The sequence below is a fragment of the Saccopteryx bilineata genome, chromosome 1 (assembly GCF_036850765.1).
Source record: "Saccopteryx bilineata isolate mSacBil1 chromosome 1, mSacBil1_pri_phased_curated, whole genome shotgun sequence".
Classification (NCBI taxonomy): Eukaryota; Metazoa; Chordata; class Mammalia; order Chiroptera; family Emballonuridae; genus Saccopteryx; species Saccopteryx bilineata.
Window position 1 is genome coordinate 126,183,785 of NC_089490.1, and position 18,860 is coordinate 126,202,644.

General features: G+C 41.3%; 1 protein-coding gene across 1 annotated transcript in view; it reads left to right on the plus strand.

Moving 5' to 3' along the window:
- Window positions 1-3,350: 3,350 nt before the first annotated feature.
- Window positions 3,351-18,860, plus strand: part of SSPN (sarcospan) — a 48,169-nt gene continuing 32,659 nt past the window's right edge. Inside the window, exon 1 of the mRNA XM_066264957.1 lies at window positions 3,351-3,879. Within this exon, the coding sequence (XP_066121054.1) occupies window positions 3,604-3,879 (276 nt within the window). The 5' untranslated portion in view covers window positions 3,351-3,603. The remainder of the gene's footprint in view (window positions 3,880-18,860) is intronic.

Here is an 18,860-nt window from a genome sequence, read left to right on the forward strand (position 1 = left end):
CTCGCTCCGTCCCCGTGCGCGGCTTTTGCAAGGCGCTGGGGCGGCCCGAGATTCCGCTTTTGCCCACACAAAGGCCCCTGACTCTGCCCCTCTGTGCGATAACACGGGCGCGCCCTGCCGAGGCACTCGGAGGAATCGCTCACTACCTATCTGCGCGCGCACACCAGGATATGAGGCCGGCCGCGTTTCCCTGAGTGAAACCCTCACCAGCACGGAAAATTTCCACCGTTGGAATTAGTTCTCGCTCCCTCCCGTGCGCGGCTTTCCCCGGGCACTGGGGCTGCCCAGAGATTCTGCTTTCGGCCCACAGAAAGGCCTCTGACCCTGCCTCTCTGTGGGGCAACACGGACACCCACTTCTGGGGCTTAGGAAGAGATCTCTCGCCCACTAACTGCGCACCAACCAGGAGAACGGGTAAAATGGCTGCCCTGCTTGTCTTTCTTTGTTTGGGTTTGGCGCGAGTGTTAGCTTGTATTGCCCGGCTTGCCACAGGAACAGTTTTTCCTCCGCTAGGATCTCCGTGCCACAGCCTGGTTCGGCCTTTTGTGCGCGGCCTGGATGTATTCACCCCCTTTGCCCGCCTCAGTTTCTATATTCACAGTTACCAGAGAAAGCCACCCTGTTTAGGTTAGTGAGGAAGGCTGAGCATTTCTTACTCCCTATTTCCTTCAGGATTTGGTTATATATTTAGCCAATTTTTCACTCGACCATACCTTCGGGTGTATTGTGAAGCATCTGGAGGCTCCAAGTATAGGTTTTTCTGTTTCTGGTTGAAGATCTTGTTGAGTTTTGGGGGAGATTTATTGGTATCGCTTCCTACTCCGCCATTACTCGGGTTATTTTATTCTTAAATAAATGACAGCCCAAGCAGTATGGTCAGCAAATAGAGCTCGTATCTACTTATAAATTTATAATAGATATAATGGTCTCCATCAGCTATTGTATATATTATGGTAGTGAATCAAGATATTTTTGTGGCCCTGGCCAGTTTGCTCAGTGGATAGAGCATAGGTCCAGCATGCAGACATCCCAGGTTCTATCCTCGGTCAGGGCACACATGAGAAGCGACCATCTGCTTCACTTCCCCTCCCTCTCCCCCTTCTCTCTCCCTTCTCTTCTCCCAGCCAGTGGCTGGATTGGTTTGAGTATTGGCCCTGGGTGCTGAGAATAGCTCTGTTGGTCCAAGTATAGGTTCCAGGCAGGGGTTGCCAGGTAGACCCTGGTCAGGGATCATGTAGGAGTCTATTGCACTATCTTTCCTCCTTTCACTTAACAAAAAAGAGAGATTTTTGTCAAGTTCTCGGCAGCTATAGGTTCCATTCTTTGACAGATTTTTAAAAACAGACAAATAAAATACCATCCATGATCACTATATAGTTCAAAATCTGAAAAAACTTAGTCTACCTCCTTGTTTGCCTCTAAGAAGTAATTAATAAAACAGGTAATCCACAAGAGTTCACATTTCATTACTTTCACCTCCATTGTCAAGTAGGTGAATGGCTTATTAATCTGGTTACTTAATAATTCTGATATTCATTTTTTCATCTTTAAAAGTGGAAACTATAATTATAAGGTGTTTCTAAAGAGTTGTAATAAAGTATATAAAGCACCTAGCATGCTTGTTACAGAATACTCAGTAATTGGTAGCTATATTTTCATAACATCAAATAATTCCAGGCAGTCAATTAGCTTCCCAAAAATGTTTAATATATTTACATAGAAAAACCAAGTATTGCTCTATTTTGTCAAATGGGTTGTTCTCGGTCAGACTGTAGTCAGGTGAGTATCTTGTGTAACACCTGCTTTTATTTGTCTGTTCTCCCTAGAAATCCTAATGGTGTAATGGCCCCAAGGTTTACAATGACTCTATGTCAGCCCTTCTGCACCTTTTTTTTTTTTTAGTAAGGTTTTTTTGTTTTTTTGTGGTTTTTTTTTTTACAGAGGCAGAGATAGACAGGGACAGACAGACAGGAACGGAGAGAGATGAGAAGCATCAATCATCAGTTTCTCGTTGTGCGTTGCGACTTCTTAGTTGTTCATTGATTGCTTTCTCACATGTGCCTTGACCGCGGGCCTTCAGCAGACCGATCAACCTCCTGCTGGAGCCAGCGACCTTGGGTCCAAGCTGGTGAGCTCTTTGCTCAAGCCAGATGAGCCCGCGCTCAAGCTGGCGACCTCGAGGTCTCGAACCAGGTCCTTCCGCATCCCAGTCCGACGCTCTATCCACTGCGCCACCACCTGGTCAGGCCCTTCTGCAACTTTTGTGAGACTGAGGGCCGCTTCTAGCACTGCTCTAGGTAGAATGCTGGGATGCATGGTTTGGATTCTGCTTTCTAAGCTACTGCATTTGTTCCATGGACCCTATTTTTCCCACTGACCCAAATGGAAGGTAGAAGGAAAACAATTGCATCCATAAAATAAGAATATATTTCATACCTTCAAAAGTACCTTTGTGCAGACTAAGCTGTGTTCACAAAGAGAGCTGATGATGATTAGTGTATAATTCAGGGAAAACAGCAGGGAGTTAGACTTTCCTTAAATTTGCTGAGATAGAACAATCTGGCAGTAGACTTGACCTATTCTAGCATCATGGCAAGATCACTTATTTTTAAATACACCTTTCTGAATGTTAAATGACCACACCAACGTATTATATAAATACTCCAAAGTGAGGAGATAATTTCTTAGCGGTTTCACTGACATTTGCTCTCAGTGCTACTGAGAAGTATGTGGGAATGCAAATAGTCAGTTTTATCGATTAGTTCTGTGACTTTGGTCAGGGACCAAATTCTATCTTGAACATCCTTATACTGTTGCACACTGTAGGTGCTTTTAAAATATCTTAAACGGAGACTGAGTCAAACTGCCCTAGTCCTAGGTGCAAAATAATCCCCAAGGCACTGTTGTAGAGACCAGTGAAGACTGGCTGGGGACTCCAGAGCTTTTAAAAACAAATATATGAGTGAGTTCACAAATAGCCCAGCATCTCTATAAACACTTATTTCAAAAACAAATACCTCAATGGGAAAAACGCCTTTGTCAGTCGGATTGCAGGATTTAAAAAGAAAGAGAAGAACCTATTCCTTTGTTGGAAAATAAACATTTTTGTTTCTGGAAACAACTTCACAGCTTGGCTCCTAGCAATGCCTATTTTGGATTAAACTGTCTATTAATTAAACTGAAATGATTTAAACATTAATCACCTTGCATTGCGCCTCTTAGAAAACATAAACAAAACCTAAAAACACCTGGGGTTTGGAGCTGGGACAACAGATAACCTCTTCCCCGCCCCCAAGCAGCCAGCCTGTCAAACTGCGCAGGATTTAAGAGGACAAGCGACCCGCGCCAGCCCCACGGGCGACTGGCAAACCTTGCTTGTGGGCCCAGCAGGCGCTGCGTCCCGGCGCGTTGGCAGTTGGCGACCCCCCTCGGCTACCCCTCTGCTGAGGGCTCCCTGTGGCCTTTGGAGGCTCCGCGAGTCGACTCCAAATGTTTTCCATATTTGTTCAGCCTCCGTAATTCGAATACCAGGGCAGGCTCTGTCCGCCCAGCGCCGCGCTCGGGGCCCAGCGCGCCGTACACGCACCCACCCACGCAGCCGCCATGGGCAAGGACAAGCAGCCCCGCGGCCAACGCAGGCAGGGGGGGTTGCCGGCCACGGGCGCCGCCGGGCCCGACGACATGGAGCCGAAGAAGGGCAAGGGGGCCCCGGAGGAGTACGGGGAGGAGGCCCGGACGTGCTGCGGCTGCCGGTTCCCGCTGCTGCTCGCCCTGCTGCAGTTGGCCTTGGGCATCGCCGTGACCGTGGTGGGCTTTCTCATGGCGAGCATCAGCTCCTCCCTGCTAGTCAGGGACACTCCATTTTGGGCTGGGATCATTGTAAGCATCAAGTCTGTTTTGCCTATGCGCGTTTGCCGAGCAGGAATGCAAAGCCGCATGGTCGAGTCACAACTAACCCAGCTGCATGCATGCGCCCTTCCCCAGCTCCACTCTAACTCGCGCTCTGCTCGGTCACCGATGCCTGCCGCACTTGGCTTGCCTGGGCGCCCGGCGGGCGCCGGACGACTCGCGCCCCCTCTCCTGCTTGTAGCTCCGAACGCCTCCAGTGAGCCTGACTCTGCAGCTGGGGAGGCCAGGCAGAGGCTGCTGATTTTGGTCAAATAGCACATTCACTTTGGCTCTTTTCTTACCGTAGTCCTGGACCCCACCCCTGTCCGTCAATAAGTAACGAACAGTGAAGTAGTTCATTTTAGAATAAGTATGTTAGGAAAAATCCTGTACTTGGAGTTGCCCCATTGGGTAGTAGTAATTTATTCTTCACATTTGAGGTTCCATTAGTAAGATTTACAAAATATTGGCTGAAAGCAGGAAAGGGGAATACAGCAAGCACAACCTTAATCTGCTGGAGTCTAAAGTGAGATGAACCCAGGGCTCTAGCTGTGGCAGAAGTTTTTTGGGGACTCTCCTAATAGATGTACTGTTCTAAGCAGAACACTGCTCCGCTGTTGTGAGGGTTGAGACCCACAGCGTACTTGGCGTAATTAAATAAATTCTTTGATATGAAATGGGTGCTGATTATTGAGTACCTACTGTGTGCCTGTCCTGCTAGAGACCATATATATTTTCTTCTTTTTTTTTCTAATCCTCATATCAACCTTATGGGATAGTTCTTATTCCATTTCTTAAATGAGAGAACGGAGGGCAGACTCACTCAGGGTCATGAGTTGGCAAAGTTGGACAACCAGCAAGTTGATTCTTTTTTTGCACTGGACAACATCTGCCATTTTCCTCATTAAGCCACACTGCCACCACATTTGGTTCGTATTTTAGTATATACTTTTTTTTTTTGCCTGTAGAGTCTGATTTATTTTTAAAGGCCTCTTGCATAATAAGGGCCTGATATTATGAAAAATGTCTTACATTGATTAACAGGGCATTTTTGTACAGAATGTAGTTTTAACATTATGTTATATATAGTGCCTTGTGATTTACTAAAATCTCATTAATCCATGAAACAACACTTTCAGATGAGAACTAGTTTTCCTCTTTGGACATTAAGAGAAGTGACATGGCATTCTCAGGGCCCAGATATTAAAAGTGGCCGAGTCAGGCGAGAACCACACTTTTGGCTCTAGTCTCACATTGCATCATCACTGCTGTTACTGACCACAAGGGCTATAACTCATAAGCAACCCTCAAAATAATTTTATATCAGGGCAGATGTTAAAAACTCCTGATTAATATGCATCAAGGTAGGTATTTCCTAATTAAGATTATTTGACTCACAAAATCTTGCAGAGTAATTTAAAACTTTTAATTTGTGTACTAAGAATTGCCACAAAATTATCATGATTGGAGTTTTCTAAATCAAGTGATTTTAAAAATAGCTTTTAACTAAGATATATACTGGGTATTTTAGTCACCCCAATGACTGTCAGAATACTAAAGGGGAAAAAAAGTCTGTCCTTTATGGCTGGGTGAATTAAAAGGAAAAAAGGAATGAAACTCCTTTGTTCGATGGTTTTGAATATTATTTGTGAATGTGTTTTCTATCTTTTCTTTATTTCAACTTGTAAAAGCCCAGTATCAAACAGCAAATTAGATGGGAAAAAAATTTTGTCTTAATGTGTAAGGGATGGCAGTACAAATCATGCAACTCTGAAATTTCGAGAGCTCCTATTAGGAGCATCACATGGACTCTCCCTGGGTGTGGTACACAGAGTTTTGTCTCTAGGCAGGTCTTTCTTCTCTCCAGTTTTCTAGTTTATAATGTCGGATCTACTTGATGTTTGTTTGTAGTGATATCTGTAGTGGTATTTATAATCTTAAGTTTTCTTTAGAAAACTTGGAGTATATTTGTAGAGCGGAGTGGTTAATGGAGACGCCTTCTGAGGAGCCAGGCCAGGACAAACTCTCATCCCAGCTGGACCAACGCTGCAGGCAGTGTGACGCTCACCGTGCCTGCTGTCCTCGCCTCACTGTCTGTGGTTGTTCTTCCGAGCTTTCAGGAATGGGAAAAGGCAGAGAGGCAGGATGGTGACGGGCAGAAGCATAAACACTGCACCTGTGTTCCAGCCCCCGCTCGGCCATTATTCCCTGAGTAACTGTGGGCAAGTTACTTAACCTCTTTAGGTTTCCATTTGGTCGTGATGGATGATAATAATAATTCCTACCTCTTAGGGTTGTCCTGAGGATTAAATGAATTAAGACATGTTCCGAGACTTAGAACAGTGCTCGCTAATGGTAACTATTCAGTGAGTTAGCTCTTTTTAGCAGTTAGTGAAGCAATCACTGGTAGTGGCACTCTTCAAATTAGAAGTGGCTCTATTTTATCTCTAGTCTTGCAGAACAATCATTTTGGACTGGCTACATTTCCCAGACATGTTTGAATCCTGGAAGGGATATCAATTGGCCATCTCACCTTTTCTGTTCTTAACCAAGTTACTATGAATATCTTACCGTTATTAGGTTAGTCCAGTACTCTCTGAATCTATCTGGATGTTTATACAAATTAACTTATACAAATGGTCCCCTCGGGGTCATTTTCTCTAGTGATATTGGGTGATTCTGGTCTGCTATATCCCTCAGGGAATACTGGAAAGTTTGCCCTGTTGCAGAGCCCTGTGAGACCAAAGCAGTACAGGTTGGTAATCCATGAGGCTGAGGCAGAGTCACACCCGCTTCCAGAATTTAGGCTGAATTTAAGCAGGGTCCCCAGACAGATGCACTTACCCCATTAGCAGCTTTGCATGCTTAACTAGTGTTATTCATTCTACAAGGATTCCCATTACCTTGGGACTTGGGCATTGCCATTCCCATAATTGAATGTTGGTGTATGGATACATCTACTGAGGTGACTTCTTGTCAACAAGTGTTTGGGTGACTTATTGAATATTCAGTGAACTTCTGGTTACAGATTGAAAAAGCCCTTGCAGATCTATGATCAGAGAGTTATGTCTAGTGAAACTTTAGGAGAACAAATAGGTTATTTCTTGCCTATCCATAATAATGACTTCCTCATATAAGAGAAATGACTGAAGTATTTTTACTTCAGTTACAAAAGGTTCCTGTAAAGGAAAAAAAATAGAATGGAGGTACTATGGACACTACTTAACTTATCAAAGTGCCATTCTCTCAAAATTCTTTACAAATGGTTTAAGGGTTGTAAGTCACACCAGAATGACAATACAAAGTGAAACAGGGTCTTTGAAGATAAACTTGTCTAGGGGTAGGGGATCCTAAGCAGTGCAAGTTTGCTTTGCATTTTGTTCTATCAGTGGCTTGAGTAGCTGGGTCAAAAAGGCATGTAAGGTTGCTCATCATTCCAGAATTCTTACTGATGAAAAATGAGTATGGATTGAAGGAATCTAAGAACTTTGGGCCTTTACTTACTTCTTACTCAAATGAATATGATTTTGGTTGAGGTGAAGTACCACATATTTTAACTTAGGCTTACTTTTCTTTATTTCATAACATATATTGGGAGTATCCACCATGTTAGGCGTTGGTCTAAAAATAATGAAATTATATGCCAGGAGGATATCTCCAGAGATAGTGATGGACATGTGCCCTTACCATATCTGACAGTAATGAATACGTGTACTTCCGATTAGAAAACTTAACCTACACAAGTATTTTTAAAGCCCATTTACCTTTCAAAGCATTTCCCTTACAGGGATATGTTTGCTTTGGCACCTACCTCTACTCTGAAGTCAGTTTAAGAGCAGACTCTTGTCTTGCCTCTCATCCCCAATAAGGATGCTTAATATTTAGTCGTTAGTCTGTTGGCCTTTACAGGTAATATTCCCATGGAAAATAGCATTTCTTTGCCTTATTGTGGTTTTTAGCTTTCCTCATTCTCTTTCCATTATTCCCATACCCCACCCAAGTAGGATAAAAATCTTGATATATATATACCACATTAATCACATTAGAAAGTTTAAAGAAAGGGCTTAAAAGGAAGGGAAAAATGTTTCTTTTTCTTAATGTTATTCATAAAATTCAGCATATGAATCTGTCAAAATTAAGAGTCTTGTCAAGAATTTGAATAACGGTTTTCACATGTTAACTTACACTAAGGAATTCAAAATTCAGGTTTATTCCAATTTTTAAAATCTATTTTTAATTTGACTACATGGAAGGAAAAATTGGTAGTTATTTGTTTTAAAACAGAATATACCCCAAAATTTACAATTAGATATATAACATATAGCAAGTAGTTAGAACAGATATTGTTATTATCCTTAATTTATAAGTAGAGAAACTAAGATGTATGATTTAGCTAAATTATTTGATCATGGTTATGAAAAGAAACTAGAAGTGAGGAAGGTTTGGCCTTGGGGTTTTGGATAGACCCTAAAACATGTCAAGAAGCTAAAAATGGTATCAATTTTCTACTATAGGTGTGTTGACATTTGAGAAATTTAATCTGGAATTATTTTTTTAGGAATACATTATATAGTAATACATTATATTTTATATTGGGACTTTAACATGCTTCTAAAATCTAATGTTGCAATGGGGTACCTCTGGGAAATAATTTTTATTATAGCCTGTCACAGGATTGTTAAGAATTGAAAGGTGATAATTACATGGCCTAACTCAATTTATTGTAATAAATAATGGTAGGAAAATTATCTTATACATGTACTCTTAGTAAGTATAAATGGAATGCAATTGAATTAATTGGGCAAAAATTAAATTTAAAAAGTATATGAAAATAAAAGGGAATATTTAAAAATTTTGGTAACATATTTCCTGAGAATATTCAGAATACAGAATAAGGACTAAGGAAGGTTAAACTTGAACAAAATCATTTGATTCTTAGAATATTAGGAGAAATGTATTTTCCACCTTATGACTAGCTTCATACTAAGCCAGTCACACAAAGGCCATGAAAATACTTAAAAAGGAAGAATTTATCCTTGAATCTTCTTTCTCATCTCAAAATAGAGAAGAGAAGGGGACAGTCCTGATATTTTCAATCCAGTAGTGTGGCTATATTCAACTCAGAAAGTCGATCTCTTTTGACATGTCAGTCATCATTTGGTTTTATAATACATCATAGAAATACCAGTGTATAGAATGTACAGGTAATCCCATAAAAAATAGAGAAATTTATTCTCTTTCAGTATTTTAGATGTCCATGGGCTATTGTGTATCTCCTGACACATAACCTCAAAAAGTGTGGAATTGAACTCTATTTTTTCTATACTTGTTATTATCAGAGCTTCTGTTTGAACTTGTGAAAAACATTTTAAAACTATGGTTTACAGACAAATTTAAGTTGATTGGTAACATTTAAAAGAACTACAAGGGAATAATAAGAAATGTTTTGCGTTCCTAGGTTCCAGAAATATTCAGAATACATTAGATTAGCACTATGGAGATGTGTAGTTTATGTTATAAAATGCCTGCAGGATTAAAAAAAAGAGGAAAAAGAGATTTTTTACTTATTTTACATTCTCCTTGTTAGAATAAATTAGGACAATTTAGGATTGATGTAACTGAATGCTGAATGTCTTAAAAGGGAGCAGTGGCAAAGGCTTTCTTAATATTTGGTCTAACAGTTTCATAGATTACCAATATGATATCCACTTTGAATTTCTTCTGAGGAAATGGATGTTTTCTAGGCTTTTTCTTGCCTTTAGCCTTATCTGTGACATTTCTCTGAAGGGTATTCTCTAACTGGGTCCACTTGCCTGTGTTGTACACTGCAGTGCTAGCATCAGCGTTAGAGATTATACAAAAAGGTGTGTGAAGAGTTCAGTTGCATACTTCCACGTGGCTGGAGAACAGGAATGGAATTTCATCATTAAAGTTTAATTAGATATCAATTCACTGCAAAATACAGTTCATTTTTAGGGCCCAGATCCTGACAAACTAGAGAAATGCTGATCAAAAGAGCCCATCAGAATCTATAGCTGGTTGGGACCTCATGATATTGTATTTTAACCCTGTAGTTTTTACTTGTGAATATTCAAGGCCAGTTTTATCACAGTGAGTACAGAAGTTTTATCACAGTGGGTACTATCAGAATAGTATAAAAGCTATTCTTTTTTTAAAGAAGGATGTTGGCAATGGTATTTAAATCACAAACTATGTAATAGCTTTTATCAGAGGCACATCTTTCAAATGGTTTCGATGCCGCCTCAGATCTCAGTGTATAGTTATAAAAATTTGGCAGGAGTAACTCTCAGATGCCTGAGCAAGGGAGCTCACTCAATCTCCCTGGTTGGTTTTAAAATTCACATATGTATACCTACACATATGGCAATAACAAAAATGCTTTTCTTTCTTTCTTGGTCTGTTCCAGCATGGTCAGGTGCTGGTGAAGGACCCCTTCTTGGCTTGCAGAGGGCCATTGTCTCATTGGGCACTCACATAGCCTTTCAACCATGCATGTGCTTTGAGAAAGGGAGAGAACTCTCTTCTTTCAATGAGGCCACCAATCCCATCAGATTAGGATCTGATCCTTATGACTTCTTAAATTACCTCTTAAAAGCTCATCTCCAAATTCAGCCATTTAGGAGGTTAGGGCTTAAACATATGCATTGAGGGGGGCACAATTCAGTCCATGGCACTTTGAGTGAGGGTTATAACTTCATACATCCTCCTCCATGGTTATTTTTTTTTTTGTACTTTTCTGAAGTGAGAAGCAGAGAAGCAGAGAGATAGACTTCCACATGCACCAACCAGGATCTACCTGGCATGCCCACCAGGGGGGTGATGCTCTGCCCATCTGGGGTGTTGCTCCATTGCAACCGGAGCCATTCTAGCATATGAGGTGGAGGCCATGGAACCATCCACAGCACCGGGGCCAACTTTGCTCCCCTGGAGCCTTGGCTGTGGGAGGGGAAGGAAGAGATAGAGAGGAAGGAGGGAAGGAAGGATGGAGAAGCAGATGGGTGCTTCTCCTGTGGGTACTCTGACCAGGAATTGAACCCGGGACTTCCACATGCCGGGCTGACACTCTACTGCTGAGCCGACCAGCCAGGGCCCCTCCTCCATGGTTCTTAAGCGCATTCATCCACTTATTTACAAAGGCTCCATGGTTTTTATGGAGCCACTGGAAGCCTGAATGTTTCTGGCGAGAAGTCTGAGCCAGTAAGCAGGCACCTGATTGTGCGATGTAGTGATGTGGCTCTGTGCTCACACCAGAAGTGAGACATATGGAGGAGGTTGTGTTTACTGCATTTATGGATTGCTGCTTTTGTCAAATTTCTGTAAAAATAAAACGGTGAATTCAGCTAGTGAAAACAAGTCTAAGGGACAGCACTTAGGCATTTCCACCATTAGTAAATCTCTGCCTTCCTTTACCACTCCAAGAGTGGCTTGCTGTCGGGGTCTAGCTAGATGACACACACCTTGGCTCCTGAGGAAAGGAAATAAGTGTGGTTGGCTCAGATTGGGGGATGCTTAGATTTTCAGCAATTCAAGGAGCCCTCTGTCCTCTGAGGGGCCGTGATTTCATGCATAGTGTTTTTAGAACTCAAGGGAAGCCACCTCTCAGGTCTTCTTTATAATATGCAGCCACTGTTTTTGTTTTTGATGATTCTGAAAATGAGAGTCATACTCTTGGTTTTGTGGAATGGGTTAGAATTAACCTCTGGGGTGTTCCCACTTTAGGCCTCTGGCTATAACATCGTGTAGTGGGAGACTGCATCTCCTTGGAAGCTAACCCCTTTGACAGGCTTTCAAGGGCTTCTGATAGGATCCTGCTTACAAATTCCCAACTGGGCTTTGCTTTGCTCTATCAAAGTGCTCCGCAAACCCAAACCATTTCAGAAGGAAAGAAAAGAGAAGACAGACTAGACCTGTCCAATATGCCTCTTTAAAAACTGGTCCAATCCCAGTTCTAAAATGAGTAGCATACAAAGGCATGGCATTCCACAGTCACCCTGTAATATCTGTGGTTTGATTTTTGAGCTTGTTTAATGGACATATCCTCTGCCCAACAGTCATGAGTGTCCTTTAGGGCTGTGCTTCCTGGGTGCTGGCAAATGTCCACATGAGTGGACATTAGAAAGCACAGGACTTGTTCATAAATAAGCATTCTCAAGTTCTGCTGAAGAAGTTCTTTTGGAGCCCACTTCTGTTGTGGCAGAAATAAGCAGGTCCCCACCTGGCTGGGAGTGCTGGGGAGCAGCGAGGCTGCGAGGAGGCTTGTGCATGCTGTTAGGAGGCTTTGGATGCTGTTTTAGTGGCATCTCACTCAGCTCTTGTTTTGAATCTGTTTGTGTCAGCAGTCATTGTAATGAGCCACAAAAACCCCCTGTAAGAGAGGTCACTGTCAGCCCTGGCCGGTTGGCTCAGCGGTAGAGCGTCAGCCTAGCGTGCGGAGGACCCGGATTCGATTCCCGGCCAGGGCACACAGGAGAAGCGCCCATTTGCTTCTCCACCCCTCCGCCGCGCTTTCCTCTCTGTCTCTCTCTTCCCCTCCCGCAGCCAAGGCTCCATTGGAGCAAAGATGGCCCGGGCACTGGGGATGGCTCTGTGGCCTCTGCCTCAGGCGCTAGAGTGGCTCTGGTCGCAACATGGCGACGCCCAGGATGGGCAGAGCATCGCCCCTGGTGGGCGTGCCGGGTGGATCCCGGTCGGGCGCATGCGGGAGTCTGTCTGACTGTCTCTCCCTGTTTCCAGCTTCAGAAAAATGAAAAAAAAAAAAAAAAAAAGAGAGGTCACTGTCAAGGCCTCTTGCGGGTGGAAGGTAGTGGCAAGTGACAAGAAAAGAGGAATCGCGACTATGTTAGCCCCGACTCTGACTAGGGAGAGAATTTTCGCTTTATTACTGGGGCGGGGGGGGGGGGGGGGGAACACTAAGACAAAAGGGAACGCTTTCCAGCTCCTACAGTATCAGGTGTGGCACGCACCGCAGGCTATTAGGCGCAGGCTGAGCTTTATCTCACATTTAGCTGTGCCAGGAAAGCGAGGAAGGAAGCCTTTCCAAGATAAGGGGAACAGCGTTTCAGTCTTGATGGTTTTGTTGGAGGGCGGAAGGTCCTGCTCAATTAGGGAGGATACAGCAGGACGATCCCCGTCCCGGGAAAGGGTGGGGCAGCCGAGGCAGTGAAGGAGCAGACCAGGACTCGCGCGGTGCATACATTATAATCAATGAAAGGCATTACTCCGTGACTGCGTGCAGCTCCAAGACAGAGCGGGACCATTTCGGTTTACACGTTTGGTTCAATAAGTTTATTTCTGAACCAGAGGGATCAAACTCACGCAGGTTGATCAAACTCATGTCTCATAATTTTTCCGTGAACAAGTTGTTTGGGATGGCTATTAAAGGGTTTTGATCGGAGTTAAGAGCTTCGAGAGGGAATACAGTTTTAACAGTGAACATAGGGTGACCGTTTAACTATTGTGTTATAGAACCCTCAATAAATAATTCTCATTCAGTCACCAAATCTTGTGCGTCACAAATTTTTCCACCTTGAGACCTCCCTGAAGCCTCGCTCCCCTTTTCCCTGTCCTCACACACACATCACAAAAAGCTCAGTGTCCAGCTAACCCGTGTTGCCATGGAAAGAAGAGGAGAGACGCTGGAGAGGCTGCAGGCTGCTTGGGGACACTGACCTCCTCATGTCGAAAAGGAAAAAACACTTTTCAAAGGAGAAATATTATATATTCCTTAACGTTCCATTATATCCTGTTTTTTTTTTTCCTTTTTCTTTTTGTAAAAAGTACTCTCAATTAGAAAGCCACTTGATAATATTTTTTAAAGGCTGACCAGGATGGTTCTGTCATTTATACTCCTGTTATAATGTTATGTAATTGAATGTACGTATATCGATTTACTGTATAACTGCTATATACTGTACTATTTCATACATTTTTATTTATTGTACTATTTCAGATATATGTACCAGGAGTATTAATATACAATTATCTCTGCAGTCATTTCTAAAGAGGAACCTAATTTGAGAACCTACTTAATTATGGCTAAGTAACAAAATCCAGCCTATAATTATACCCTTGGAGTAGAATAAATCCACATTTATATGAGTCCTTTCCCTCTGAGGGACTTGAAAAATCCAAAAGTGAAATAAACTTTAGGAGCAGTTATACGCCTCCTGTTGATTCAGGAGACACGCAGGAAGACAATCTTTGTTTCTCCGATGCTCTTTGGAAATGGGTTATTTTGAGAAAGAAGTATGTGTAGAACTTATTGATGATTCATTTCTGAGAAGTCACCATGAGAGTTAGTTTGGTGGTTGATAAGAAATACAGTGTGTCCGTAAAGTCATGGTGCACTTTTGACCGGTCACAGGAAAGCAACAAAAGAGATAGAAATGTGAAATCTGCACCAAATAAAAGGAAAATTCTCCCAGTTTCATACCTATTCAGTGCAGTTCGATGTGGGCTCACACACAGATTTTTTAGGGCTCTTTAGGTATCTATCCCATATAGCCTCTACAGACTCGTCACTGACTGATGGCCTACCAGAACGGGGTTTCTCCACCAAACTGCCAGTTTCCTTCAACTGCTTATCCCACTGAGTAATGTTATTCCTATGTGGTGCGCTTTGTTATAAACATGCTGATATTCACGTTGCACTTTGGTCATGGATTCGAATTTAGCGAGCCACAGAACACACTGAACTTTCCTCTGTACTGTCCATATCTCGACTGGCATGGCCGTGGGCTGCTCCGCTGTATACACAGTGTTACGTCATCATCTGCGCATGCGCACATGCTGCCACATCATCCTACAGAAACTGGGAGGGTTTTCCTCTTATTTGGTGCAGATTTCACATTTCTGTCGTCTTTTGTTGCTTTCCTGTGACCGGTCAAAAGTGTACCATGACTTTACGGACACATTGTAGAAGAGAACCCTGTAAAAGGAAGATACTTACTAGTAAGACAAAAACTTTTCACTGTTTAAGCAGTTTCCCTTTGTCTTTACCTATGTCAGTCCAGTGCCCCCCAGGAGCCCAGTGTCTGGGAGAAGACACACGTACACTTAACTACACACAGTTTATAACACCAAGTGCAAAAGTGGTGCCCTAAAGAAAATAGCACAATGGAGGATGTAATTAATCTTGTCTGGAGAGGATCAGAAAAGGGGAGCAGGATTGAAATTGTAGGAGGGGCTACAGCATTGGAATAAAACAAATATGGTTGGACTCCTGGGTTTACCAATTCGTAGCTATTTTCAAAAATTTTTGGTTATGATTTTTATGTTTATTGTGTGTGTGAATAAATATGGAAAATTCTATTATTTTTTAATTATGAAAGTTTCTAAGTCTATAATAAGCTATACAGAGAATAAGAAAACAACCTCTCACTTATACACTTGTTTGACAAGTAATATTTTGTCACAATTTTTTTTTAAAGAAAACATTACATCAAAGTTGCCTGTTTCCTTTCTCAATCACATTGTTCTATCCTACTCTCCTTCTCTGGAGGTAGCTACTATCCTGGATTTGGTATTTATCATGCCTGTGCACATTTCCATACTTTTTGATATATATTCATAGCCAATAACTGATACAATTTTATATGTTTTAAATTGCATATAAATAATAGCATAATATTTTTCCTCAACATTGTTTTAAAGATTTATTTATAATAGTACATAAATACCATTCACTCATTTTTGCTATACTATACTTCATTATAGAAATATAGGTTTATATAGCAATTAATTTATTCTCTTGATGAAAATTTAGGTTGTATTCAAAGATTTTTTTTCTTTTGCAACTACAAACAGTTTTGCAGTGGACATTCTGTTCCATGGCTCCCTGTGCACATATTTCAAAGTTTCTTTAGGGTATATTTCTAAGATTTTATTATTGCGTAATGAGTGATAAACAGTTTCAACTTGCTAGATTTTGATAAATCAGTACAACAATGTGGTACTAATTTATACTCCCACCAATAATAAATCAGAGATCTCACCAATCTATATACTTACCAACATTTGTAATGTCAAACAATTTTAATTTTTGCCTATTTTATTTGTGTGCAATGATGCCTTATTTTAATTTATGCTTTTTATTACTACTCAGGTTGAACATATTTTATATGTTTATTGGCCATTTTATTGTTGTCTTCCATTTATTCAACAAATATTTTCTATCAGATGTTTATATCATTGATTTATAAGATTTGTTGTCTTTGTTACCTAACTTTTGTGGTTTGGGGTACTGCAAATATCTTCTCTTAGTTGGTACCATGTCTTTTACTTTTTGTTTATGGTGATTTTGTTGTGAAAAAGATCTAATTTTAATGTATATTTATATTTATTAACCTTTTTCTGGTATGTGCTTTGATATGTTTTAAAATAATCTCTCCCCACTCCAAGGTCATAAAATATTTTCTATATCATTTTCTAAAAGTGTTGACAGTTTTTGCTTTTGTTCTTATATTTTTAATCTAAGTGGACTAATTTTTGGCATATGATGTGAGGTAGTGTCCGGTTTTTTTTTTTTTTAAGGACTGTTAATTGTTTTAGTATCAGTTAATAATAAATCAGTCCTTTATATACTGAACCGCTATGTCCATTTATCATCTGTCACATTTGCATATTAGATTTGAGGATTGTGTCTGTGATTCTCTTTAATTTAATCGTTTTGTCTATCATTGTGCTAATATCATATTGTCTAATAATACACAAAAGTTGATAAAATAACCCCGTGTTCTCATTACCCAGCTTCAGTAATTATTAACTTATGATCAATCTTGCTTCACTTACATTGTTCCATGCTCCATCTGTACTTCTACACTACACACTGCATTATTTTTAAAATAAATCCCAGATATTGTATCATTTTATCCATAAATATTTAACTATGTAAATCAAAAGATGAAGGGTAAAAATAATCAAAGTACCAATCACACCTAACAAGTTAACAGTTTCTTAATAGGACCAAATCAGTGTTGAAATATCCATGAATAACTCATGAATATTTCTTCATAGTGTGTCAAAATCAATATCTCAATAAGATCTATAAACTACAAATGGTTCCTATATTTCTTACATCTTCTTTACTCAGAGATTTACCTTTTCCTCTCCCTCTTGCTCCCCTACAAGTTATTTGTAGAAAAAAAGCCAGTGATTCCTCCCACCCTCAGGATTGCTTTCATGTTACTATTTATTTTCTCATCTGAAGAGATTCCAAGACCATTCTAGTAGTAGAGAACCCTCCAACTCTTCATCCCACCCTCAGCTGAGACAGAACAACTCTCTGGATGATGTTCAGTGCTAGTGGGTTAATTATTTTGTAGTTGTGTAAGAGTGTAACCATATGAAGGGCTTACTTTTGGGTTGTGGCCGTTTGGCTCAGTGGTAGAGCATTAGCCTGGCATTGGGATGTCCCAGGTTCCATTCCAGTCAGGGCACACAGGAGCAGTGCCCATCTGCTTCTCCACCCCTCCACCTCTTGCTTCTCTTTTTCTCTCTCTTCCTTTACTGCAGTCATGGCTCGATTAGAGCGAGTTGGCCCCGGGAGCTGAGAATGGCTCCATGGCCTCAACCTTAGGTGCTAAGAAGAGCTCGGTTGCTGAGCAATGCAGCAATGCCACAGATGGGCAGAGCATCACCCCCTTGTGGGCTTGCCAAGTGAATTCCGGTCAGGGTGCATGCGGGAGTCTGTCTCTCCTGCCTCCCCTCCTCTCACTAAATAAACAAAAAATTAAATTAAATTAAATTATAAAAAAAGAAAATGAAGGGCCTACCTTTATGCCATGGTCCTAGCTCTATCACTTCACCTATAGAGGCCCAGAGAATTTTAAAGTGTTTTATAAAAAGAAGGGTTTCACATGATTTAGTCCTTAACATTATGCAGAAATAACATTTTTTTTTTTTTAAAGGGACAGAGAGAGAGAGAGATTGATAGGGACAGACAGACAGGAGTGAAGAGAGATGGGAAGCATCAATCATCAGTTTTTCGTTGTGACAACTTAGTTGTTCATTGATTGCTTTCTTGTATGTGCCTTGACCGCGGGTCTTCAGCAGACTGAGTAACCCCTTGCTCAAGCCAGCGACCTTAGGTCCAAGCTGGAGAGCTCTATGCTCAAGCCAGATGAGCCTGCGCTCAAGCTGGTGACCTCGGGGTCTCGAACCTAGGTCCTCCACATCCCAGTCCAACACTCTATCCACTGCGCCACTGCCTGGTCAGGCAGAAATAATATTTTTTGATGCTTAAAAAAAAATCTTTAAATCAACTTGCAAGTTTCTTTTATTTATTTTTTTTAATTTTATATATTTTTTATTGATTTTAATTTATTGTGTTAACATAGATTCAAGTATCCCACTGAGTACATCCCCCCAACCCCATGTTCCCCTCAACATAACCTTTGCCCCCCCCCGCCCCCTACGCACTCCCCCCTTCCCTCCAGGATTTGCTTTTCTGCTCTCTATAACACTGTGTTATGTATATATAATTTCACTAATCTCTTTCCCTTCTCTGATCCCATCCTCTCATCCCCTTTTCCTCTGTCCGCTTTCCCTCTGGTCCCTTTGACCCGCCTCTGCCTCTATTCCGTTCCTCAGTTCATATTGTTCATTGGATTCCTCAAATGAGTGAGGTCATATGATATTTTTCTTCCTCTGCCTGGCTATTTCACTTAACATAATAGTTTCCAGGTCCATCTATGTTGTCGCTAAGGTAAGATTTCCTTCTTTTTTATGGCCCCATAGCATTCCATTGTGTATATGTACCACTGCTTTTTAATTCACTCTTCCATTGACGGACACTTGGGCTGTTTCCAGATCTTGGCTATGGTAAACAATGCTGCCATAAACATGGGGGTGCATTTCTTTTTGAATCTGTGATTTGGTGTTCTTAGGATATATTCTTAAAAGTGGGATGGCTGGGTCAAAAGGCAGTTCGATTTTTAATTTTTTGAGGAATC